This window comes from Bombus affinis, chromosome 13, assembly GCF_024516045.1.
Source record: "Bombus affinis isolate iyBomAffi1 chromosome 13, iyBomAffi1.2, whole genome shotgun sequence".
Lineage (NCBI taxonomy): Eukaryota > Metazoa > Arthropoda > Insecta > Hymenoptera > Apidae > Bombus > Bombus affinis.
In genome coordinates this window covers 11,979,563-12,005,524 of record NC_066356.1, presented here as the reverse complement: position 1 = coordinate 12,005,524, position 25,962 = coordinate 11,979,563, and the positions used below count along the sequence as shown (strand labels likewise).

General features: G+C 42.0%; 2 protein-coding genes across 6 annotated transcripts; both read left to right on the top strand.

Moving 5' to 3' along the window:
* The first annotated feature begins 237 nt into the window (after nt 1-237).
* On the top strand, nt 238-17,059 carry LOC126923190 (PTB domain-containing engulfment adapter protein 1-like). 4 transcript variants are annotated; one of them, XM_050736444.1, is made up of 10 exons: nt 2,126-2,307; nt 2,435-2,643; nt 12,156-12,265; nt 12,351-12,418; nt 13,715-13,897; nt 13,977-14,303; nt 14,455-14,669; nt 14,770-14,984; nt 15,373-15,599; nt 15,676-17,059. In XM_050736444.1, the coding sequence occupies exons 3-10, from the start codon at nt 12,196-12,198 to the stop codon at nt 15,748-15,750; spliced, it is 1,380 nt and encodes a 459-aa protein (XP_050592401.1). In that variant the 5' UTR covers nt 2,126-2,307; nt 2,435-2,643; nt 12,156-12,195; the 3' UTR covers nt 15,751-17,059. The 4 variants fall into 4 exon arrangements, with proteins under 4 accessions (XP_050592398.1, XP_050592401.1, XP_050592399.1 ...); XM_050736441.1 differs by lacking the exons at nt 2,126-2,307; nt 2,435-2,643 and adding an exon at nt 238-405; XM_050736442.1 differs by lacking the exons at nt 2,126-2,307; nt 2,435-2,643 and adding an exon at nt 6,520-6,889.
* A 775-nt stretch (nt 17,060-17,834) lies between these two features.
* LOC126923195 (chloride intracellular channel exc-4) lies at nt 17,835-25,825 on the top strand. Of its 2 annotated transcripts, none has more exons than XM_050736450.1 (4): nt 17,835-18,073; nt 23,555-23,860; nt 23,960-24,286; nt 24,377-25,825. In XM_050736450.1, exons 1-4 carry the CDS (start codon nt 18,005-18,007, stop codon nt 24,455-24,457), a joined length of 783 nt encoding a protein of 260 aa, XP_050592407.1. In that variant the 5' UTR covers nt 17,835-18,004; the 3' UTR covers nt 24,458-25,825. The 2 variants fall into 2 exon arrangements, with proteins under 2 accessions (XP_050592407.1, XP_050592408.1); XM_050736451.1 differs by lacking the exon at nt 17,835-18,073 and adding an exon at nt 18,552-18,570.
* Nucleotides 25,826-25,962: the final 137 nt, after the last annotated feature.

Below are 25,962 nucleotides of genomic sequence, written 5' to 3'. Positions count from 1 at the left end.
AAGGCTGAACATGTATTCTATGTATGATTTATTTGTAAAATGATACAGTTAGTTTGGCTTCGCCGTGTTTGACTATACAAAACATGCCGCCATACAATGGCGAGCCCATGGCTACCCAAGTGATTGGACATGGCGACCACGGTGACGACGAATCGCTGATATCTGCTGATATGTACACATACGCATATACGTATATGTATATCAGTGCGACGAATGTGTTTCGCTACTAGAGGGAGCTAGCTACTCGACAGGCAGACCCGTCCAACTCTCAAACTCTCAAACAGATTTTTTCTCATTCGCATTGGTGGGTTCTGTGTTGTCGGAACAGGTGGATTGCGTTCAGGGAAAGCGGACGATAGTGTAGAAACGTCAATCGCCGAATCACATAATAATTCATCGGTGTCGGTGAGTGAAAACATTCAATTAAACTGGGATCTCGCTGTGTAAAAAGAATCAGCCTATTTTTAATTGTCTCATCGCGTCGCGCCGGTATTTACGAAAAGAAAAAGAAAGAAAGAAGGAAACAGATAAAGACGTTTTTAAACCAGAGACACGGGACTTTCTATTTCGGCATTTTTACGCGGTATAAGCGAATACGAGCGGAGTAGCGAAAGGCGATAGATGGACGAGGATAGATGAAGAACAGAGACAAATGTAAAGGCCTGCTCGTGATCTAGACAACGCTGGCAAATGCAACGTTCCTTTAACAGAAAGGCGATCATAGATCGCGTGCATATTTCTGGTGAAAACATTTTTCCTTTTCGCGCTTTCTGTTTTTCACGTGACTCACGACGATATTTAAGATTTCAAACTACGTCGATTCGCGCTCCTTTGCCTTATGCGTTGTAATTGTTATTCCGCGCATCCTAATTTAACCGATGCTTTTCATTACATACTCCTGCGACGTTAGAAACGTAACACAGACGGCTAACAACTTGTCCGGGAGACAAACAAACTTCACGAATTATATTATCGAAACTCAATTGTATTTGTTAAATTCACAAGTTTTAGGTTGATCACGATTTGCTGAACTCGAAGATAATTCAATATCGTAAACATTGAAAACGGTTTGAACGGATAAATCAAAATTCCGATATCACGTCGTGTATTAACTCAAGGGCACAACAGAAACGGTGCCCTGTGGATACCACGAAACGTCATAAAGACCTCTTACGGCTTTCAGTCGGTTTCACGTTGACGATAGCTGTATCACAGTTAACTTATTTCGTATTCGTACGGCGAATATGTATCTGATGTCACGACAAACGCACGGTACGTACGTGCGGGTTCCCTTTTCGTCGCAACTGATTCGATGAAGTGGTTCCATTGCTTGCACCGAGAGAGATCGTTTGTCGTGCTTATCATTTAATAAATAGACGTATGTATATCGCCGAGCGCAGATAACTTTTCGTATCACACGAACGCCCACTGTCAATCCGTTCGAAATATCACCGCTCTTCAACGCGATTCGGCTTTCCTGCTTTTTCGATTGATCTTGCTCCCAATATTTTGTACTTAACTTTTCAACACGTCGATAGTTTGCAGTTAACCTGAAGGGAACTTAATTTCCTCGCCAACGTGACATTTGCGAGAAGATTGACGACACTCGACTAATTTTCTAAGGGATCACCCGGTGCATAGCCGGAAAGGTTCGAGGCGCATACGTTTCGTAGAATCAGCCAGTGAACGAGGCTCATACCTGTCGTCCGGGAGGACTTGCTTTCAGAGGAGCATTATCCTTTGTCATCGTATTTCTTTTTCTTTAAATACTCTGCCCTCTAAGAGCTAATTCTCTTTCTTTTTTCGTTCTCGCATTAAGGAGTTGGATGTATTTGGTTGCGACATGTACGTACATATACAGAGGAACAGGTTTGTTTTTTTCTTAAATAATGTCTTTGCGAGTCGATTATGTTTGGATACGAGCAGAAAGTATCCTTCTTCGAATGTGTATGTGTATACACATATTCTGAAATTATGACCAGAAATAATAGTCGATCAAAAGCAGCAATCTGGCAACGTGTAACTAATGTAATCGCACTTACGTAAAAGGATTTATAAGCTTACATACAATTTATAAGCATACGTTGATGGTTTTCAGCTGCGCGATTACCGTATTTTTCGTAATTCTGTTAACCATGTTTTACGAAATCGCACTTATCTTTCGATCGTTCGAAAAAATTACGGCCACGACTTGGAACATCACGATGACAATTCGTCAAGAAATGAGAGAGAAAAACGACGGTTACGAGGTGAATCGAGTTGTCGTATCGTGGATGATTGCACTTTTGGCAAACTATCTTTTCCTCGGTAAGTACGCAGGAGAGAGATAAAGCAATAAATTACGAAAGCTTCTTTATCTCCTTCTATCTAGCTGAAAATTTACCGTTATTTCTTTCGAAACGAAGATTCTAACAGATTCGTATGTCATTCTCAGGCAAGAGAAAAATCTTCCTCGAAGCTTCGATAGTAAACGTTTGACGTCTCACGATGTTTTAACCTCTATTCGCAACACGGTTGATAATTTTAATAGACAACGCATCTTACGACGATCCGATGCAAAATAAAGTTACTAGCGGGGCAATTTTGTCATCCTCCGAAACTACGTACTAGCTACGGCACTGTGAGAAAGTCACGGGGCACAGGGTAAGAGAACCGACGACGTTGTCATTGTCGTTTTCGTTTCGCTTTGTCTCCATGTTCCTCGTAACCACGAGTCACGTTGACGTACTTACGCGCTTGTGTACAAATAAACGTGCATTATTTCTATGTAAATGACGCTCCAATAATAACTCGACGATCCGCGAAGACGTGGAACGCATCTGCTATTAATAAAGATAAAGAGACCAGAGTGATGCTCTTTTTCGACAATTCTTTGTTCGGTGGGCAAATAATTGTTTGCGAGAAACTCGTTAGTACTTGCTCATCCGGCGATAGTCTTATTTAATACGCATAGGTTTCTAATTGCATCGTGTCCCACGAGACGCGTCTTGTCGCTGAATAATTATGTACATTTGAACAGTGCAGCCCGAGCTACGTGTCTCGTATGACGATACCGCGGAAATGATTCTTGGATGCAACACAAGGCTGCCGATACTATACCATCGTGTAAGACTATAAAAAGTTTTGTGAACTTTCAATGTCTCGTAAATATATACAGATCTTTTAATTAAATACGGGACTTTTGCGATAAGAATCTTTGTGTCTTTCTACGAATTTCGTGGAACATTTGATCGTTTAACGTTTTACCGATCGTTGTGCTTGTTACTCGTTAATTCTTCTTTGAACTGTTTAGACAATAAAAATATCAATGTATTCGAAGAATTACATACTATGTACAGTTTGCCCGGAACCCTCGTGTACGACAACGAGTTTGAAAGCTCAGTTTACCTGACCTGTCACGAGGCACGGCGTTAGCGCAATAAAAACGGTGGACAGAATAGCTGCCGACGGTCAAGATCACGGTCGAAGGAACCAACTGATTACACGCTGATATATGGGTATTATACAGAACGCGTAATTAATCCATGACCGTGTTTTTCGCGTACACATTCATAAGTGGTACACATTCATTTCTCGTAACGAAACAATATACGAAAAAGATTCTATTCTTTCGGCAGAGAGGGGTGGGGGTGGGGGAGGAAAAGAAACGCGCTGCACCGCACTGATATTCAGAATCGGAGCGTCGCAACGCCCGTTACAAGCGCAGAAATCGTATTCACAGCTTGGCCGTTAACGCGTTAATCGCCCTCTCGACTTCTTTGCGATCGATGCACACGGATTTGTAATTGTATACCACTCTACTACAGGTTGCAACTACGTTCGACCTTTAAGAAATTTCAGGGATTTTCCAACTTCTGAACATGGAAACGAGCCCATACTTTGTAATCTTTTACATTAAGTAAATTAAGTTAATAACTCTATGCGTGTACGAATAACTGTCCTCGCTGAACTGTGCTCGTCTCTCTTCTGATAACCTTCGGTTAAATATCGTTGACGCGCAAATTATATGTCAGGAATCTGTTCTATCTATCTATTCTATATTCCATCCTTTCCTCTTCCGTGATAATCTATGGAGAATCGAAGGCCTGAAACAAAGCCATTTAAATTCTACGGATAGTTGAGTATTCAGCAATTTTTCCGACTAACGTTCTTACAGTTTGTTAACAATTTTATGGGTGAATTAAAATTGTCATCGTGGAAATTGCAATTTTGTGAAAGAGCAAGGAGGAGGAGGAGGAGGAGGAGGAGGAGGAGGAGGAGAGAGATAGGAATATTTGCTGTTACAGAGGTGGACGTAATCGTTATTGATTATCGGTTAAATTCATGTATTTTACATATCAAAACTCCGCGAACACGCATATCGTATTATACATATAATAGATTAATAGCTTTGTATTTGCAGTATTTTATCAGGTGGGCGTACATCGTCGAAGGAATACTTGCGTTCATTTGATCGATATTAAATTGCCAATATCACAATGGAAATTTACTTTTTTAGCATCGAGAGATTTGTTTTATCGTTTAGGGATAAAATTCTTCGTTCGCGATTCTGGATGTTGTCCGCGTATCATGCAAGAAACCTAAAGCTCCTTTTGTAATTAATTTCCGGACTTCCCGGGCATGGTATCAACGATACGCATGGAATGTTTATTCGTCGCCGCTAATGCATATGTATGTCAAGCATAGCGAATCGAGATATACTTTCCCTGCTTTCGCGCGTATCCACCGTCCAAGACGAATTCGCTAGCAATCGAGTATTGTCCGAGGTGGTCAGTAGCGAAACCGGAACTCGAGAAAGTTGCAAAAGGAAGATGGTCGAGTAGAGAAAATTGCTGTACACGAATACGCGCGTGCTAAGATGCGAATGCTAGATATAAATAGATTCGGTAGACGTGTTCGTCGATCGTTTACGGAGAAGAATGCGACGTAAAAAATGACATTCGTGGATGGCAGACGACGAAAACAAAAATTGTGCAATCATCTCTTCGCTATACGATTGTATAATGAACGAGGAGATATGCATATGGAAAAAAAACCGGTTCTCTGTTCTCTGTTCTCTGTTATCGGTGCTGAATCATACTTAAAACTTGTCGACTTGTTTCGTGTTCACGTTCACATCAATTTCACGATGACGTCTATCCAGTACTCGTGCGGTAGGAAAACATTAACAGCTCGTGCATAAGTGGATTTTTCTCTCAACGATACTTTATCTTGCTGTTCTTTCCGTCACGTTACAACGTTGCATCTTTTCGTTGGGAATTCCGCTAATTTGGCATTTAATTAGCACTCGGCAAATAAGATTGAATTTTCTGAGCACCGACTGCCGACTTTGCTTCAAGTTTCAAATATATTTTCAATTTTAACGAACGAAAGTTAAAATGCCGAGGGAAACGTGCGATCATCTTGATTATACGTAAGAATTTCGCAAAGGGAAATTCATTTGTTGCGAGATCCATTCGCGGGCCATTCGCATGGAAAATATTTGTTGCCTGTTGCGCCAAACTGTTCAAGCTACTTTCATTTCGTACGGTCGGCGATTCTGTAATTCAGCGTTATTTTCTCACGCATAGACTATTGCGTTCGCGTTTCTCGTACTTTTAGCTACAAAGAAGCCAAGAGGAGCGCGCTTAACGCAGTTTATTAACTGACGCGTGTTACACAGGCCAGCGAATACAGGCCGGGCATCCTGTCGTAGAGACTCGTCCTAAATTTCCATCTCTCGGTTTCGTGAAACCTCGCAAGTGGACGATCCGGATGTTTTGATTCGGTGAAAAATGAAAGAGTCGGTGCGGCAACGTCCTTCGATCGGTGATATTCGATACGGTATTAGGGTGGATCTCGTGAAAATCGAATGAATCGGGATGGGGATCGATTACGGAAAAAATTCCATCGACCGGGGGGATACAAATGGACGTGTTGTGGCAAGTATAGGCTATCCTTTCCCCTCGATGATTCGCGACAGAAGAGGATAGACGACTATGGTCTCGGTCGTGGCTGGTACCGCCATCCTCTTATCCCTTCTTATTCTATCGAAACGTCTACTATCGGCGATCGACGATCGCGCTTCTCTCTATGTCCTTGTATCTTCCGTCCATGATTAAAGTTTTTCGTCGTTGTTTCGTTCGATCGTTCCAACGGTTATCCGGTAATATTTTCGTTCGTACGCTTTCGTCAATATCGTAACGAGGCTCGTTTGTATTTCAGTAGCGGTTTCCGCGACAGCGACGATAGAAATGGAAAAAGGATAAGATAGAAGTAGAAGAACGATGGAAGATGAACTGTTTCACGGAATATGTGTAATGGCAATCGGTGGTAAATTCGAACGAAAGTAGCGGATGAGGACAAAGGACCGTGGTCTCGACCGTGGCTGGTACCACCACCTATCGAGCCTTCTCGTTCTACCGAATAACGTAGCAGCACCGCAGCGATTCGACTCCCACGACTGGTTCGGCCAGTACAGTCGGTCGAGATCGTTCGCGCTCGGCCCCCTCCGATAGCTCCGAAGTGATCGCTGCTTGCAGGCTTGTTTGCTCGAGTCGTTCGGTTTCATTCGGCTAATCAACGTGCGCGCCGATCAGTTCGCCATGAATCGTCGAACGATTCGCGTTTATTGAGCTTCTCGTCTTTTCCTTTTCCTTCTTTCTTTTTCAATACTTGCCATTTGCTCGTGGGTTCGTCGCTGCTCCTTCTAACTTGTAACTCGTTGGCGAATCGATCTCGATCGTGGGCATGTGTTACGTGCGATTCGTTTAGCTTCTCCGGATACACATACATACGTACATACGTACATACGTACATACGTACATACGTACATACGTAAATACGTACATACGTACATACGTAGATACATACGTAGATACGTAGATACGTGGTGAAGAGAACGCGCAGGGTAAGTTTTCAAAGTTCCGCAAGGACTCACAGCCGCATCCTTTTACACGCTCGGACACGTTTCGCAGTTGGCTGACTCTCTTCCATCTCTTCTATCTCCTCTATCCTTCGAGGCACTTTTGCGCTCTTGTTTATTTAACCGCAACGTGTTAAAGCAGCTATCTCAGCTCATCCTTCGGTTTTGCCTGTATAAATCGTCGCCAATTCGAAAGTGATCGCTCGTGCTTGTACGGGGCGCGTTCCTATCCGCGTAGATCGCAGTTGTCCTTGCGACTTGACGCATCTAAATCGAAACGAATGGAATCATCGATGCTTCTCACACGAAAGAGAAAATACGAAGCACGTTTGCCGTTTCACTTTTCATTGGCCAACATTACGTTCGAATAGCAACGTTCGAAAAGTTTACGACCAAGATTACATTATGCCGTTTGTAAGCAAAGTGGCCAGTACCTTTAAACCTTCTACTTTCTATCGGTGTTGCGCTATTTACTTTGTTGTCTGTTCGTGATTGATCTGCTCTCAACGCGAAATAAATAACACGCGAAACTTTGAAGCCGCGATGCTTCTACGTATGTACGTTGGTGACGCGACAGAATATTCTTATTGAGATCGCGATATCGTTATAATTAATCGTTATACGAATCGTAATATTAATTGGGTCGCGTAGTCTCAATCTTCACAGTCGTACGAGTATTTAGAGGCCGCGAAATGGTTTTGAAAAATTCTGTAACCTAGAGGTTATCGGTAACTTTAATTGTGGATAAGTGGATTTAAAAAACACGTAGATGATCTTTTATGCGTATGCAGACTTACGATTATCGGTGCACAAAAGGCCTGATATGAAAACTAATGTCAGAGGTCGGCGTTCGAAAGAGCAAGTTGCGTTCGAGTTGGAATCGAATCGAAAGATAATGAGTCGAGCGGCGCGTTCGTTAACTTTTTCGACTATAGTCGAGTAACTCTATAAGAGGAGGAAGCGTTTGATGGCGAAGAATTTGCTCGATGACGTTGAGAAACTGGCTGGCGAAGCAGAGTTTGTTCACGCTTGGAAATGTAACCGTGACGATTGTTCGCATTACGCAATGATTTGCAGTTGCCGGGACGACGTTAAATTTCTATCTTCTCTTTTCTTTCTCTTGAACGTGTCGCTCGACCAGGAACTCGTAATACGATATTCGCGCGGCGACCACCGTAATAACGTTCGAGGACGGGGGAAAGAAATATACGTTTAGAGTACACTTAGAGGCAGGTGTAGAGCGAAGAGAGGCGGAGGACGTTGCAAACGAAACCGCGTTTCCCGATCGTTGTCGATCGACGTTGGCGGCATCATCGATTTGCTGGAATAACCGTATTTCTTAGCAGTTACTAGTTTTTAGCGAAAATGTAAGAAACAGGTTTAACTGGGACAATGAGTTTCCGCATTGACATTGGAAAGCAGACAACGACGAAAGATGCATCGTTTCGTTCGATGCCGATAGATCGTCCGCGTTTTCTTTTCTTTTTTTTTCTTTTTTTCTTTCTTTTTTTTTTTCGATAAATCGAATGTAGGTCATGATCGCGATCGTTAATGACACGATTTTTCGCGTAAATGGATCAGCTGAAAATGATCGACGCCGGTAGAAGCGCGAGAGAAAGCATTCTCTAATCGTCCGCATCCGCTGGAAAAATAGTGGCAATTACGGTTAGCCCTGTCGAATGTATGGCTAATCGTGGATCGATGGTGCCACGTAGATTCTTCGGGTAATGACTCGCGAAAGGTGCTTCTAAGTTCTTCGCGTTTCTTCCTTCTTCCCCTTCTTGCGTTCTTCTCTCTCTCTCTCTCTCTCTCTCTCTCTCTCTCTCTCTCTCTCTCTCTTTCTCTCCAGTCTCTGCAATTCGCTTCACGCGCTAACGATTTCGCGTTCGATTTCACACGTTGGTCAAAAATACTTACGACGAATCTTCCGTGTCCGTTTTAAATTAGAAAGTTTCGTGCGACTGCCGATTGCGCGTGAACGTTTCGACGATAAGCAGCAGGGGGCTTAATTGCCGTCCGAATAAGGGGCGAGGATCGAATTAACAACGGCCGTTCAATCGATCGATTCTAGGGATGATGGCCAGGGGACGGTAAAATATATTTGACGTATCGGTGACAGAGTCTCACCTTGAACGTTATGCAATCCGCTATTAACATACGCATAGCTATGTTGGCTGGGGTTAGTTCAGAGAAAAACTACGTTGCGTTGGTTCGTAATCGACTGCGTTGTTTAACTTTAAACGGTGTCAGTGTCTTGGCAAGCGATTAGAAAATTCTACGCAATTGTTTCCTTTGCTGGAACCGGTAGCTTTTTTCTTTTCTCGACAGTGACGATAGCATTACCAAATATTTCGTAATAGTCTTGGCCTGCACAGCGGAAATTAAAGCGTCGAATTAAAGCGTCGAGCAACGTTTTATGCCTTTTAGTAGAGATCGAGCCAAGGCTAGCTAACGGACGTGACTCTGTAGCGTAAGGTTTCGCGTTTCATCTTTCTCCTTTACTTACTTTCTTTGTTTTCATACCGTCGATGTTCTTTCGCTCTCGATGTCGCTTCGGCAACCTTTCTTTTCTTTCTTTGCTTTCCTTCCTTCCGTTCTTGCTCGACGATGCCAATTAATTGGAGTCTAATTCTAACGAGAGAAACGGTGGTAATTTAAAGAAGGAAAAATAGCGTAAAGAGCGCGATCGATCAGAATAAAAGGCAAACAGAGGAAATAGCAGCTCCGCGATACCTGTCCGTTCGGCCGGCCGATTCTATTCAACTTTGACGCTTGACCGATATTGCGAGCTTCTATCGCGTACCTCTTCCTACATACATACCGCGTCTACCAGAGTAACAGAGTCGTCTAACAGAGTAATTACATTGTCTGGTACGAGATCAAGGTGGCAAGCGTCGAACAAAAGGAAAAACTGACCGGGGAAGGGACGGATTCGTTCGCGGCTCGTTCGAGATTGCTGGCGAAAGTTGTTGACGTTACCCGTAGTTGCAGTCTCGAGCTACCACCAACGTTACCTGTTTGTTATTCGCGAGGGGAACTTGTCGATGATCAAACGTTTTAAAAATCCTGCAAAGAAGGAAAAAACAGAGAAGAATGAAAGGTTCGACCGAGCGGCGTCCGTCACGGAGGACGGATTAGGGAAGGTACTGTGCCCGTTGCACAGTTTCTTTAAACTCGATGGACTCGTAATGCGATACTTTGCGAGTAGCGGCGGAACGGTTGTGACTTTCGTATGGCGTAGTATTATTAGCGTACATTTCTCGACGGTGCGTGCATACGGTGGTACACAGGGTTCGAGTGGAATTGAGAAAAGGCTGGATCGACTCGTACACGCCGTCGCAATCTTCGTAAAGAAGCGCCTCTTTGCTAGCAGTGCCACGTGCATTCCTCTATTCGCATTTATGATTTAGCCTGGCTAATATGTATATATATATATATATGTATATTTGACGCATTATCGGCTAACGTTAAGGACACGGAATCGGAGGATTGAAAGAAGAAACGCGAGGCGCGGTGGATACGCGATACGCGATATCGAACGCGCGTGTCGGACGAGGCACGCGCTTGCTTCCGATTTTTTTCGTCCTTCGATCGGATCGGACGGATACGCGGAGCACGAGTCGAGTTTGAAACGGAACACCGGGTAGAGCTGGATGCAAGCTGTCACGCAACAGGTGTTGTACGCACCGGCGATCCAAGTCCACCGGCGGTTTACTACTGGCACGGTCGATTCCGCTTATGAATTTTCACGTAATTTCCGAGTCATGAGAATATACGCGGTTTAAACGTTGTGTAAAAATATGAGTTACAACCGCGTAATTATGAAAGCTTTCTTGCAAACTCTGCACCGTCGAGTGATTGGTAGAACGAGAGGTCTCAGTGAGTGAAACGTATTCGTTCGCGTTGCTCCTTCCCCGGCTAATTGGTAACGCATTGTGTCACCGAGAACGACGGAACCCAGTTCTCATGAGTTGCGAGAGCCGGCGCGGCGTGACGTGTAGGACGACGAATGCGCGCGAGTTGAACGCGATTCCAGAGAAGGACAAAGAAGGTAGTTGCGCGAGTCGGACGGAAAGGGACTATGTCATAGAGTATAGAGCACAGAGCATGGAAGAACACGGAACACACCATTGCCCGGCTTCTATTCCGTTGTACGATACACGGCTCGTACAGGGCTCGTATCGGGCTCATACAGCGAACCACGGCAACAACCGGCGCGCGATACACGCGGACCGGGCAAACGCTTCGATTCGACCTCTTTGTGGCTACGTGGGAGGAATAGGAAGTCGTGCATTAAATCCGAACCTCCACCTTTCAACGCTTAAACGCTTCTCAAATAGAATGTACAGGATACCGGCGCGAACCGGCACGCTCTGCGCACAAAAGCGAGATCGTGATTGCGCTCATTTTTCAGTTAACACACCGAGGAATTCTCCTTCTTTCTCGTTAGCCTCATTCCGCTCGAGTTGCTTCGAAACTAGCCGTTCGTTCGATCGAAACAGACCGCGTTACGAAAGAAAGCAACCCTTGGAAATTTCAGCAGTGGAGTCTGGCTGCACGACGAAACGATCGACTGCCGATAATACCTACTGCTATAGGATATATGATATATACATCGAACCAAAGTTCTTCTTGCGGTTGTTCGAGTTGTTCGAGTAACGCACCGACCCGCGTTTGATCCGATCGAATCGATAGAGTAGTCGCAAAGTGCGAATAGCGTGTCATGTGCGAGATGATGAAACGCGAAAGGATTTAGCCTTCGTGCCCAAGGCTGACTGCTCCAACGGTGAACAATCGTCCGCGCCTTAAGCCGGTTTTACGCGATTTGCCAATCCGTTCGTGGAACGATGTACCGCCGATAGATCTATTCGCTCCTTATCGTTTCTCCCGGCTAGCTATCGTATCCACCGAAATTTGCTAGGGTCGCTGGGAGAAGCGAGTTTGCGATAGAACGCGCTCGCAGAATCCGGCTGACGGGAAACGCTTTCCTCGACCAACGATAAACGGAATATATCGTTACAGAGGATGCATCGGTCTTGATTATTTTACCGTTGCCGATTATTATGTACCGCTGCTGGATCGTATAATCGAAACAATAGCGAAAAGCGTTTTAGTTTTTCCTTTTAACGGAAACAATCTCGAGTTCGCGATAAAGACAGGACAATTTAATAGGGATAATTTTAATAGGGATAATTTTTTTTAACAGGATAATTTTCCAAATGTTTTTTCTTTCTTTTTTTTTTTTTTACAGGTATCGGTGAATAGGTAGGAGAATAAAAGGAACCGACGATATGAGAAACTCAACGTTATTGAAATGGGCGCAGAACTCAGCCAACAGTAAAAATCAAACCAGCAAGAATGGTAAGCGAGTTTCTTTATGACCGCGGCGTGTGCGACGCGGCGTGTACGTACGGTTATGCGTAAGATCAGTGAATTCTATTTGCAGGAACGAATAGGAATTGGATACACCCACCAGATGCGCTCCAAAAAGGCCACATCGCCTACTTAGTCAAGGTACAGTTTACTTTCGTCGCTGTGGAACTCGCAGAACCACGTTACCGCTTTTCCTGCCAATTCGACGAGAAAAGAAACGAAAAAAGAAAGAGACAACGTCCCTTCACCTCTCTGAAATAAGCTTAGCTTTTATAAACTGTATGTTTACATGTACCATATATGATATACGGAGGTTTCGACGATATCATCCAAATCATAATAACCGAGTTTAATAATGCGGCGACGAGGTCGGCTCTGTTGCGAAATTTGCAAATCACAAATAAAAATAAACGTTCGCTCGATATTCGTCCGCGTATTCAAGCTTTCCGGCGAGGTTAATTGAACTTGGAACGATGTCTCCTGCATGATTGTATGATCTGTGGCAAGATGTGGATGACAATTACGATGAACATACGTATACGTACAAACGAACGTGGAGAATGGATAAACTCGGATATTTTTTAGCTGATAACGCACGGCACGAAGATGCGAGGAAATAATTCCAAATGATCCACGGAGAAGAAAGCGAACCAAGATCCGCCGAATAAATATTTTTATCTATCGTCGATGCCGTAACCCGGCAAGGCCGTTGTTCTTGATCTTTTAATAATCGATGATATCCGACAGGACAGGACAGGACAGGACAGGACAGGACAAACATTTGTCCGATTTATTTATCGCGTTTAAAAATTGCATAATTGCCATACCGTGTACTCTTTGCCGCTTGCCACGCCAACTATATTGCACGTATACGCGTGTATGTTTATCGCGATACGAATACACACGCGTTAAGAACGAAACTGGTCAAAGTTGGAAGCGACGAAAAGTTCGTTGTACCTTGAAATTTCGCCGACGAATAAGTTTCGCTATTCTTTCGAGCGAAATGAACGAGCCGTCGCCGCGTATACAGCCTTGTTTCTCAATTACTTTGTATAGTACGGTCTTCGTAAAAGATACCCTTTTTGTCTCTTTACGATTTCAACTCTACAACGAATTCTTTTTTAACGATTCAAACCGAAAGATAAAACGAATTACTAATCGCACGGTTGCTCCGTTTGTCGTGCAATTGACCATTTGTTCTCGACGTCATCCCATGTAAGGTATATATTTGTTATTGCGATTAGAGATGTATATTTGAGTTATTATCGCGAGGCAATGGTTTATCGCAATATAAACGGACAAAGAGAAAAATACATATAAACGAAACGTATAACGCAACGATTATCGCTCGATTGCGCGCTCGATTATCAAGGATTCTCCTTTCTCTGTTTACAAAATAAATTATTTCCGTCGTAATTTGCTTGTTATGCTTTTTAGTATTTGGGCAGCACAGAAGTGGATCAACCTAAAGGCATCGAGGTTGTTAAAGAAGCTATTTGTAAGCTCAAGTTTAATCAACAGTTGAGGAAAAGCGAAGGGACAAAAACACCCAAGGTGGAACTGACCATAAGCATCGACGGAGTTGCAATTCAAGAGCCGAAGACGAAAACATCGGCTAAAGTATCGCACTGTTTCTTATATTTCCTATCGCATCGTTGTCGCGTGAAGCTTGCCAGTTAACGATCCGCTTCTTTTTTAGCGAATTATGCACCAATATCCACTACATAGAATATCGTACTGTGCTGATGACAAAGGCGAGAAAAAGTTCTTCAGCTTTATCGCAAAAGAGGAAGACGCCGAGAGGCATACTTGCTTCGTCTTCGTTAGCGATAAATTAGCCGAAGAGATCACGTTGACGATCGGCCAAGCCTTCGACTTGGCCTACAGGCGGTTCTTAGAAACATCGGGCAAAGATTTGGAAACGCAAAGGCGCTGCATGGTACTGCAGCAAAAAATAAAACGATTGGAACACGAGAATAACGTGTATCGCCAGCGGTTACAGGACATAGCTGCTATCAAAGGATCGGTTGGTGTTCGACGATTAGCCTTTCTTAAAACACAATTTCTGAAAAAAGAAAAAAAAAAAATATCTTCAATATGCAAACAACATATTTTATACTGTATTAGGTTGTATTTTAAAATACAAGTCGTAACGATTCGCGAGAACTTTCTTCCAGGCTGACGTGTCAGCATACTTGTCGCAACACAATCTTCCGGATATTCTGCACGTGCCTGGCGCCACGAACGAAACAACGCAAGTAAATGGATCGGCAAATAAATCTTCCCTTGGTAATATAAATGACAGTAATGGGAATACCTCGAATGGATCGCAGCAACCACCTCCGGTTCCTCCAAGGAGTTTCGAGAAAACGTTCGACGATAACTTTATGGGGTATGTAGAAGTATCTATATAAATGTGAACAAATGGCATGATAAATGTATTTTATAATATTCCACGAATATCTGCCAATTTAATGGTTTCCCATGAAAAGGAGCGAACCTACACCAACACCGTCGGTTGGTACCAAATTGGAAGGGCTGTTGATGGACGAATTCGAGGAGGATTTCAACCCTAGGGCATACGAAACTGCGGCAAATGGTTTGACAAATCATCAATCCAGTCATAACAGTCTTCTAAACGGTCAAGTGTCCTCCAACTCCAACTTTTTCTCACAAAGCAATGGCACTACAAGTCCTCCACCATTATGTAAGTTAATTTCGTCCTATTTCTTGCAGACTAGTTTAGTTATTCTGCATTACGCGAAAGGAAGGACGTTATCTGCGAGCCGTATCTGTTTTTCGTTCGCCTCTTATCCTTTTCATCTTTGTCCCTTCACTCTGTCATTTCGCAGCTCGTTGTTCTTTTATCCTTCACTTTTCGATCGACCTGCCAGTCTACAGTTTCGGATGGCATCCGAACTGTAATGGGCCAAAGACCGCGCCGACATAACCGTCCTACGATTACGAATAAATCGTGTTGCACAGGTGCTGGCTGAAAAATCAATTCGGATTTCGATTCGGATTTTATCCTCTCGATTACGAAACATCCGATCTCTGTTTCTCCTTGTAAACGCTAATATTTTACGTTTATTTAGTGGCCCCACCACCGAAAGCGAAGGATTCCAGACGTCAAAATGGGCTGAAAGAAGATTTATTCGGTAGTATTCCCTTCAATCCCGCACCATCCGTTAACGCAAAAAATGAATTCAATGATCCATTTGAAATGGGCGAATTCGGAGCTACAACGGCGATTTCTAATCCTAGCCAACAAGAATTAGAAAACGCGATTGGTCTTTTAGATAAGAAGCTGCTCGAGATGAAGGTATAACTCGTGACTAACGCATGAAACTGAAATATATATTTAAATATCTTTCATTTTTACCATATTGGTGTTGCAGGATGGTTTTAGTAGAGGTCTGTCAATCGATACTGATGACTTTTCGTTGGAAAGTTTGGATCCGTTGCGAAATTGAATCAAATTCAGAGTTCTTTTGGAAAGAAGAATGCAATTCGTTCGTTATCGTATGTTCGTTCGGAAGCGTGAAGGTCCGGGAAATGAATAGGCAAATTAGGAACATACGTCTTTGCGAAACCAAAATTAGTCAATTACTATTATAATTATGTTAATCGTATATTTATCATAATATTTGATATTTATCATATGCCTACTGGATATCAATAGTAGCTTTAGTCTCGACGCCAAACACTGCAGAGACTTCGTTGTTAGGCATAGGAAAAGCATAGGAAAACAAATGGTATTATAGATACTCGTATAATATCTTTATATATACATATATATTAATACTGTTTGTTTGTTTGTTTGTTTTTTTTTTTTTTTTTTTTTTTTTAATAAAAACATGAATTATTTTAACAGCATATAAGAAAATAGCAATACAAGATATTTGAACAGAATTTCCTACCGCAGTTTATTGTATATCAAGTGTGAAATTTCCGAGTCAAATATTCTACGTCTTTGTTTTTACATGCATAAATGAATCAACCAACCTGCGTGCCTTTTACCAACATTTAATAAACTAAATCGTAAATTAGTCAATTTATAGAGCTAATTCTTGTTGTTAAAGTTATTATTTGTAATGTATAAACCTTACTCTGTGTGTGTGTGTGTGTGTGTGTACACGCGCGTGCGTTTTGGTAAATAATCCATTCCATAGACGAAGTACTCTATCCTTATATACAAGAATGTGAAATTTAAAATTACGAGAGACTGTTGCTTTTAATTTCATTTAAGTAAATATTAAAACATTACAAAACGTTACAAAATTCAATGAAGAAGAATTAGATATATTATTATATATTTTTCTGCGGATATAATTGATTATCTGCGTGCATCTTTCCATCGTGAATTAACAAACAGGAAAATATCGAAACACTAGCTGAAATGATAGTTCGGATCGTTTCTATCGATAGACAATATTGTACATCTAACTGCTAAATTCTTTTTTATCGATTTTTCATACTCTTCTCTTTCTCCTATTGCCCATTATATTCATTTAACATCGTAATATATATACATACATACATACATATATACGAAGGATATAAGAAAAGCGTAAAATGGTATGAGTGTTGTGGAAGGTTTTAGTCGTACAATTTTATAGATACTTATGCGTACGTACGTCGTGCAATCTTCGAGGCAAGAGAAACTGACGTCTGGTACAATAAGAAGAATATCATCAACTATGTACATATGAAATGCTGTTTTATTATTGTTGCTATATTGTTTAAGCACTATCGTTAACAATATAATGCGTAAATAACGTAGCTGAGAAATTCGTTTTATTCAACCCACGGTTATTTAAGTTCTTCAATTCCAATTTCATAGATACTTTCATTCGAATTTCAAATAACTGAACCCGAAGTATCGACAACCCTTCTTTCAATACATCGAATTTTTTTTTATTTTCAATTTGGTACGCATATATTGAACACTAATTTGTCACGTATATGTCTATTATCTCACTATCAGTGAAACACTACTATCGCGAAACCAATTGGAAACTGTGTATGTATAAACGTTACAAAACATTTGTTGCAAACATACGCTTATTGTGAAAACTTGGTGCATAGAATATATATAGCGCGAATAGTGGTTTTATGTATACGATTAGTGTTAAAGACGTTCTCGCTAAATATCGTCTCGCTTATTAATCGAATGAATATGATGCGATATAACGAATGACCGTCGAAATACTTTGACGACGTTTGAAAAGTATACGCTTTCGATAAAAATTTTGCAAGTTGAGTAGTGGATAGTACATTTTCAGATCTGTTTCAAATTTAACCAATACAACATGTATAATAGAAAATAGCCGTATAATAGACGATAGCCGTGTTTCGGTATTATAGCGTTTAGGCATTATAATGTTAACGAGTGCTCGGATACTTTTCTGTGCCGCTGTATTTATATGTACATACATATTTGCAATTGAAAATGCGGAAGGTTGCCGCTTCCGTAAACGTTAGAAGTTGGATGAGCATCGTCTAGTATGCCAACGGAGGTCGGTAACGTCGAATTGCGTGGTTCTTCGTGGCGCGGCGCTATTGTCGTAAACGTGGCGAAGCACGCGCTGCGTCAGTATTTCGCGAGCCTCCATCGCGTATTGTTGCAGTTGGTCGTAGAGGAAGGAGCTGTCCTGTTCGATAGTGAACTGCGGAGTACAATAAAAAAGTGCCTTTCGTCTAAACTAAGGAAGTACGATTGTAAGGATGGCGGACGACAGCCACGAGAATGGCACGAGCAACGGCGACGTTCCCGAGATCGAGCTGATCATCAAGGTGAGTTTATACTACGCGTGGAACGAAGACGAGGAAGGAGGAAGAGATAGGGAAAAAAGGCGATCGTTTCGTGCGCGATATGGGCGTGGATCGAATGACTGGTTTTCTTCCTGTACTTTCTTCTTCTTCCTCCCGATGTTTCTTCCTGTTCTATCCGGTGACGAGGAGTCGCCGTCGAAACGACCGTTTCCGACGAAGATACGCGTGCATCGTTTATGGTTTATGGTATGGAAAATAGAGAAGCTGCTTCGAGTGACCATCGACCGTTTACAAGTAGCGTCGAACCGCTTCTTTTGCCTTTGTTTTCTTCACCCTTTCTACAGTTTAGTCGATTAATTCGCTGATCGACGAGACGTGTCGAAAATCGAACGAATGACAATAAATTGAACTTTGGTACGTTACTGGAATATGGTGGCAGAGCGTGAGATGCGTTATTTCAAAAGCTTTTCGTATTCGTCGATTACTAGTTACAAGTACAAGGGACATCTGCGAATATGGTAAGTATACGAAACCATTTCCTGCGAGGAAACCGACGTAACGCTACGCGAAGAAATACAGACATAAATACATATGTACGAACGGTGATTCTGGTTGGCCGCGTTTTCTACGTCATTGACTCCTCTCTAGAAAAAGGAAACCCTTGGCTCTTATCTCATACGTACGATACATTTTGACGATAATGTATTTTTCCTTTCTCTCTCTCTCTCTCTCTCTCTCTCTCTTTCTTTTTTTTCTTTTTCTTCTTCTTTTTTTTGGAGTCGCTGTTCGCTTTTAATGGACGCTTCCAGTGGACCAACTTTTCTTCCTCCCCGCCTCTCCCTTTTTTCCCGCCTAATTCGTCAGTCGAAAATGCAAACTCGCGCGACCACGACGACGCATTTGCACCGGCCATACATCAATTTAACAAGATTAGAAGCATTTATACGTACGTAGCCATCGCTATACGAAGGATAAGAAAACGACTGGAAGGTTCCGGTCTATTCTTATACTAATTAGAGTACCGCGAAAATAAAGAACCTTTACTTTGCGATCTTGATATCGTACTTTTCGATTACAATCGGTAGATAATATCGAAAGATAACGGTCGAAATTAATTTGGCAAATGTGTACGAATGTTAGTGGTAAAATTGTTCGATGACTCGACAATTCTTTTTACTGGTTTCTTGCGTTATTCTATCGCATTATATTGGGAGTATTGCACGTAACTGCAAACAATGCGTGTACATATTAAAAGATGAATTCTGTTTCTCGATGTAGATAATCGAGCTAGACTCGCGCGGCAATCGATTTAATCGAGAACGAACTCGATTCCATTTCTCGGAATGTTCTTTCACCATATTTTCTAGAAAAACGTCTCCATAGAAGGAAAGAGGCTTCCTTCAATTGTCCAATTACGAATTGTCGATTAAACTTTCGCCAATCGAATCTGTCAGTTGGTTATTTCAGGCAATGGGTAACGCTAATCTTATCGTATCTGTTCGATGGGGAGTTCGACGCGAATTTCCTCGTAAACAGCTCTCCTTCTTATCGTTGTCAGCATTTTAATAAATAAATAACCAAGCGAACGTATTGGAATCGATTTCGTCGCACACGTATCACGAGACAATCGGCGAACAAGATTCGTTACATTTCAATCTTCGAATTTTCATCCGAGATACGATTCTCATTCTCTTTTCTCGTTTAATGGATCTCTTTCGCAGAATGATTTTCATGAATTTCGATTGTCTGAAAGCTTTAAATTAAAGTCGTTTAAATATTTTAGATTAGATTAGATTAGATAGATGGATAGATAGATAGATAGATAGATAGAGAGAGAGAGAGAGAGAGATTAAAGTTTAAAGAGATCCGATGGCCGATATCAGAGATTTGGAACGTTCAAGTTTTATAATCTGTTAATCGAATTAAAACCGCTGAAGTAAAAAATTAAGATACGAAGGAAAAATTGTAAATATGTAGTCGGTGTTTATATTATATACATTTTTCTAAGCATAAATATGACAGAATCTAGTAAGTAATGGAATTTATATCGTAAATATTACGTTAAAAATTCCTATTACATATATTATGTTATAAGAGTTTAAGAATCCAAATATCTCGATATCTCGTCTTAGCTGGTTAACAGGTAACTAAAAGAAAGATTTTCAAGCTGAATACTCTTCCATGGACCTAATTTTCATGCTTCGAATGCTGTGGATTTTTGTAATTACACACTGACCGAGAGAGAGAGAGAGAGAGAGAGAGAGAGAGAGAGAGAAATAGCGATGCGGATATTTCATTTACCAAGGCTCAAACGAATACGACGGAACAAATGGAACCTAGATTAGGCATAGATTTCTGTTACCTATCGAATGTTATGGCGAGTACGAGTACTACTTTGAATATTTTATCTGCTTTTGCACGTTATGAATGTTTCGTGAATATATGTCGTGTGCATTGTACGAAACGTTTTAAAACTTTATTAGCGTCCCAACGAGACTCGAGTTATCGTATGTATATATTGGTAAAGCGTGAAACGTATCGGAAAATCGGTTTAAGTATTCGTCGAGTATTCGTTTCTGAAAAATCAAATGTTACGCCGACGATAGTCACAGGCAACGACATACCGTGTAAGAATCGCTTCTCTGATCTAAGATGAAACGCCTAAATGTTTCATAATATTGGCACGATATAAGCATAATTGTCTTGTACGATGTGTGTTCAAATACCGTATGTATGTACGTATTTTGTGTGAATTGACTCGTGTCGAAACTTCAACCCGTAAACGCATAAAAATTCACAGTCTAGCGACGAGGGAGCAGAGACAGACAGACAGACAGCCTTATAAGTAGAATCCTACGGGAGCGAGAGCCTACTCAACGACGGCGTTCGTTACAAGAAGAGATTTAATGGTAACTGGCCGACCTTGCACTCGGAAGGCGATCATGCGAGGTCTTCGTAAAGTGTGTCAAACGGGATGAAACGACGGGGAGCTCGGCGAGGTCCTCGAGATTCTACCGTTAAACGATGAACTCCTTTACCTTCCGCTTTCCTCGCTCTTCTGGCTTTCCCCCGTGCGTAAACACCTCCCCTTCCCTCCTTTTCTCTTCATCGTTCGTCATGGTTCTCTCTTCACCTTGCTCATCGAACGTTGCTTCTCATCGGTGCTCGTGGATTCGCCGTGAATCCTTTAACCGTTAATCTCGTCCCCATCTCGAGAATGAGTCATCTTTGCCTTCTTATTCGCATACAGGGTATCACGATGCGTGGGCTAAAATGCTCTAATGTGATAAATAAAGTGGGATAAAATGATCCGCGTGCAACGTATTCCGTTGTACGTACTGCGCGCCGTTATAAAAAATCGATCGGATTCATCTTGCTTAAGGACGTTACGATGGTTGCCGATGTCACAAGTAATATAGAAAATTCTGCGTACCGGTGTGTCTGAGCAGGCTCGCGATCTCTGCACCGAGACACGGCAGACATACGCCAATGCAAATTTTCCCACGAGAGAAGAGGAATTTTTATCGAAGCCGATGCGAGAACCAGCTAGATCTAGCTTAAGCGTCAATCGTTTTACGGTTGATCGTTCATTTTTATTCATAGTGGTGTATCGGCTAAAAGGCTGTACTAAAGAGAGAGAGAGAGAGAGAGAGAGAGAGAGAGGAACGATATGACGGTCGTCGTATCCTTAGAATACGCAAAAAACCTACTACATACATAGTATATGCGTCATACAACTGTATTCGTTATGCACGTGCATGTACCGCTGTTAGACGTTGGTTCGCGAGAGCGAATATTCGCCTATTTACCGTATGCCGTGCATTATACAGCAAGTTATTCGATGACGTGTTGCATCCGTGAACATTGTTCCCTTCCTTTTTACATCTTGTCCTCTTCTATGCCAATATATCGAAGCCAAGCATTCTAATCGCGCATGTGCATCGCAGGTAAAAGCCGCGAGAGAGCATGGAAAACCGCTCGATGCGTTCTATAACTCTGTTCGTCGGTCAAGTTGAAACGGGAATCCCGTGTAGTTGCAGCGGTGCGCGTAGAAACGCGCTTATTTCAAAAGAAATCAGGAATTTGCTTCGATAGACTATCAGCGCGCGCGTTTCGTGTTCGGCTCATCCACGTTTCAGGCAGCTTGCTGGGCAAAAATTCGACGATCGTGTTACCCGAGACTTTGTCGTTGCAAAACGATACGATATATACGATGATAGACGGACGTACCGTGCAACGATCGCAATTGAATTTTCAAGCGGCGAGAGCGAGAGAAAGGAAGCAAGCGGGCAGGCACGCGGTCGAGCGAAAGATTACTCTTGCGCGTTCCGATGGAAGACGTTCGATGCCTCGTGACATTTGATTCGGCGTCGACGCTTTCCGCGCCACTGGTATTTCGCGACACGGATACCGTTACCCATTTCCAAAGTCGATCAAAGTCTAGCTTATGTTTATTCTTCGCCTTTTTCATCCAGAAAATGTCCCTTCTATCATTTTTCGGCACGATTATCGCGTAATATAATTGCCATGTCTGTTACGTAATCGGCAAGTAATCAGTGTCCGCCGATTCGCTGCTCGTTGTATTCTCGAAAACACGGAACTGACCAAGCACAAAACTGCCGCGTTTTAGCCTTGGCCGAAAAGTTGCCGAGCTTGGCGGATGAGAGGCCCACGTTCGTTTCTTGGGAATCGGGATTTCTCGCGTCATTCGCTCTTAAAACTCGCAGGTCGAACTTGCGTCATCGTGAGAGAAAAAAAAAAAAAAAGAAAAAAAATAATCAGTTCCTTTTTCTCGTTCAACACCAGGCGCTACCATAGTTGCCGACTAATATCTTGAACGGTCAAAGTGTACGATCAGAGGCTGGAGCGAGATGATCGTTGAAACGAAATGAAAATAGAAATCGTGTTCTTGGTAAAAGCTGGCAAGCTGCCCACCTTTAATTTATCCGAATTGCATCGATACCGGGCCAATCCCCCCCCCGCCCTTCTTTTTTCTTTTTTTCTAATAATTGAAGCAAACATACACATGCAGAATCGGGGAAGCGAATTTTGCGAGAGTTACGATAGATATGTAGCTGGAATACGGGTTTTCTTTACTTACTTACTTTCTTTATATTTGAAATAAAACGCGTTTTTGCTCATACGGCTATATAAGCGAGCCGAAGCTTTTAGTTAGCTGCGAGAGCGTATCTTTTGGTAAGGAATAAAGCAAGCTGCGTCATCGAGGGAAATAAATAAACCGTGACACGGAGAAAATGAGAGCGGAGCGAGTATGCTAGATATATGTACTCTCGGTTTGCTCGATCAACTGGAGAAAACAGATATCGTTTCGTGTTTGCGTCGCTCGAGGGATTCTTTCGAGTTCGAACAGACTATTTTAGATCAGAGAGACGGTGAAAGTGACCGTCGATTAATTTTTTCTTCGTTACACGCAGCTACTGTCGATTAACGCTATATGATAGCGGTATATGATAAATTGACAATGGGAATGTATTTTTGCAGGCATCTACGATCGACGGTCGCCGAAAGGGTGCGTGCCTCTTCTGCCAGGAATACTTTATGGACTTGTATCTCCTCGCCGAATTGAAAACGATCTCTCTAAAAGTGACCACGGTCGACATGCAGAAACCGCCGCCCGATTTCCGTACCAATTTCCAGGCAACGCCACCGCCGATCCTAATCGATAACGGCGACGCGATATTGGAAAACGAGAAAATCGAACGGCACATAATGAAGAACATTCCCGGTGGACACAATCTCTTCGTGCAAGACAAAGAAGTGGCTACACTCGTTGAAAACTTGTTCAGTGTATGTATAACTGCTAAAGCCGCTTCGACGAGAAACCGCTACTTTCTCGCCTTCAGACTAGCCGCCAAGCGGTTTTTAAATACGCTATTTTTGTTCTAGAAATTGAAACTGTTACTGCTGAACGCGAAGGATAAGGATAAAGATCCGAAATCGTCGTCCCTGATGGCACACTTGCGCAAAATCGACGAGCATCTGGGTCGTAAGGGTACTCGTTTCCTCACAGGCGACACGATGTGCTGTTTCGACTGTGAACTTATGCCACGACTCCAACATATCAGGGTGGCCGGCAAATACTTTGCGGACTTTGAGATTCCGGAGACTTTGGTGCATCTCTGGCGATATATGCATCATATGTACAGGCTGGATGCCTTCTTACAAAGTTGCCCAGCCGATCAGGATATCATCAACCATTACAAATTACAACAGGTCTGATATATACTAAAGCAATCAGGCACCTTTTCCTTTCTTTTATCTATTATTCTGCAACACCTTGTCGAAGTTACGTTATCGTTGCAGAGCATGAAAATGAAGAAGCACGAAGAGCTAGAGACCCCGACATTCACCACTAGTATTCCAATCGAGGTAAACGACGACTAGGCTGGACCTCTGCCGTCGGGTCTACGATCTCGTTACTTCGATGCAGAAAAGTCGTCGACATCGCGCGGTGTAGACACGAGCAGTGTGAACAAAGTGGCACACAGTTGTATACATTATCGATCAGAGTTTTAGTTCTTCCAATGGACGATTCCTTGGGAAAGATTTTCTTTGGGAAAACAGAGCCCGCTATTTGTAAAAAGCATATAGGGTCTAAATAACTCTTGCGAAAAAAATCTCCATCGTCTAGGTTTCACTGCGCTCCGATCCCGCTACACCGATTTATATAACACTTTTGCTACCTATATTTGACAAATTATCGTCGACGCTTTTATGGCCTAAACCGATGCAGAACGAGTAGCTTTTTTACCGCAGGAGGCAGAAGAAGATACGTATATGAATGTATTAAGGCTTTCGAGAACGACCTGTAAGCGTATCCAGAAAACTTCAACGATATTTTCCTTTCCTTTCTTTCCATTTTCTTTTTCTCGTTTCTCCGCTACGTATGCGAAACCATACGTAACCTTCGTTCGAGTAGCATTATTCTTAGAAAAAGGCATTTTAATCTTTTACGTATACTTTAGATCAAAGCTAATGTATTTTTTGTTCTCCCCGCCACTCCCTCCCCTTTCCTTCTGTCTTTTTTTTTTTTTTTCTTCTTCAAGTAAAGAAACTAGGTATTCAATCGTCATCTTTCGATGGCGAATGATCTTAACGCAAGTAGAAAATGCAAAAGGGACGTATGCATTTGAATTACGATTAACAATCGATCAGGTTGATATATTTCTTTATTGTTTCTTCTCCTTTTTTCTTTCTTTCTTTCTTTCTTTCTTTCATTCATTCTTTCTTTCTTTCCTTCTTTCTTCCTTTCTTTCTTTAAAATCCGTATTGTATTTATCACGCATCTAACGACTAATCAATAAATTGACTTATCGATGGTTATTCTTCAACAGCCATCCGCATTGACCATTATAATCCTCCATTGTATCAAGCTGTCTGAATGTAAGAAAAGATATTCTAGTCTCACGTACCACGTATAATATCAAAGCTCTGAACACTTGCTTCCAAGGTATTTTTTCTATATACAACGGAATCCTAGGAAATCGTAGTGCATACGTTTCTTCCAACCTCTACGTTATAATGAATTCGAACTTGCTTGCAGATGCTGACTTTATAAAAATGGGAAAAACTCGTCGTTTGGAAACAGTGCATATTTTTCATTGATATCGTTCGACGATTTAACAAACTCGGTACTTTGTATTCGTAATTGTATTATTACCATTGTATTGTAAATCGTTATTATTGCTGCTATTGTACTATTTTGGTTTACACTTGTAGAAACGAATATATTAATATCTACATTGACTTTTAGATTCGTAGGTGCGTTTGTTCGTCTTATTTCTTATCGGCAAGAATTCGAGAGATATCGAGTTTTCATAAAGTTGTTGAGTAGATAAAAATCTGTCGTTAAAACGAGTCTGATAAAAACAAAAAAAAAAAAAATGTAC

Excerpts from the sequence above, each read along its gene's own strand:
- LOC126923195 (XM_050736450.1), top strand. The coding sequence starts at position 18,005 with ATGGCGGACGACAGCCACGAGAATGGCACGAGCAACGGCGACGTTCCC. Across the intron at positions 18,074-23,554 it reads AGATCGAGCTGATCATCAAG|GCATCTACGATCGACGGTCG; the intron begins GTGAGTTTATAC and ends GTATTTTTGCAG. Across the intron at positions 24,287-24,376 it reads ACCATTACAAATTACAACAG|AGCATGAAAATGAAGAAGCA; the intron begins GTCTGATATATA and ends TTATCGTTGCAG.
- LOC126923190 (XM_050736441.1), top strand. The coding sequence starts at position 12,196 with ATGAGAAACTCAACGTTATTGAAATGGGCGCAGAACTCAGCCAACAGT. Across the intron at positions 14,304-14,454 it reads TAGCTGCTATCAAAGGATCG|GCTGACGTGTCAGCATACTT; the intron begins GTTGGTGTTCGA and ends ACTTTCTTCCAG. Across the intron at positions 14,670-14,769 it reads TTCGACGATAACTTTATGGG|GAGCGAACCTACACCAACAC; the intron begins GTATGTAGAAGT and ends TCCCATGAAAAG.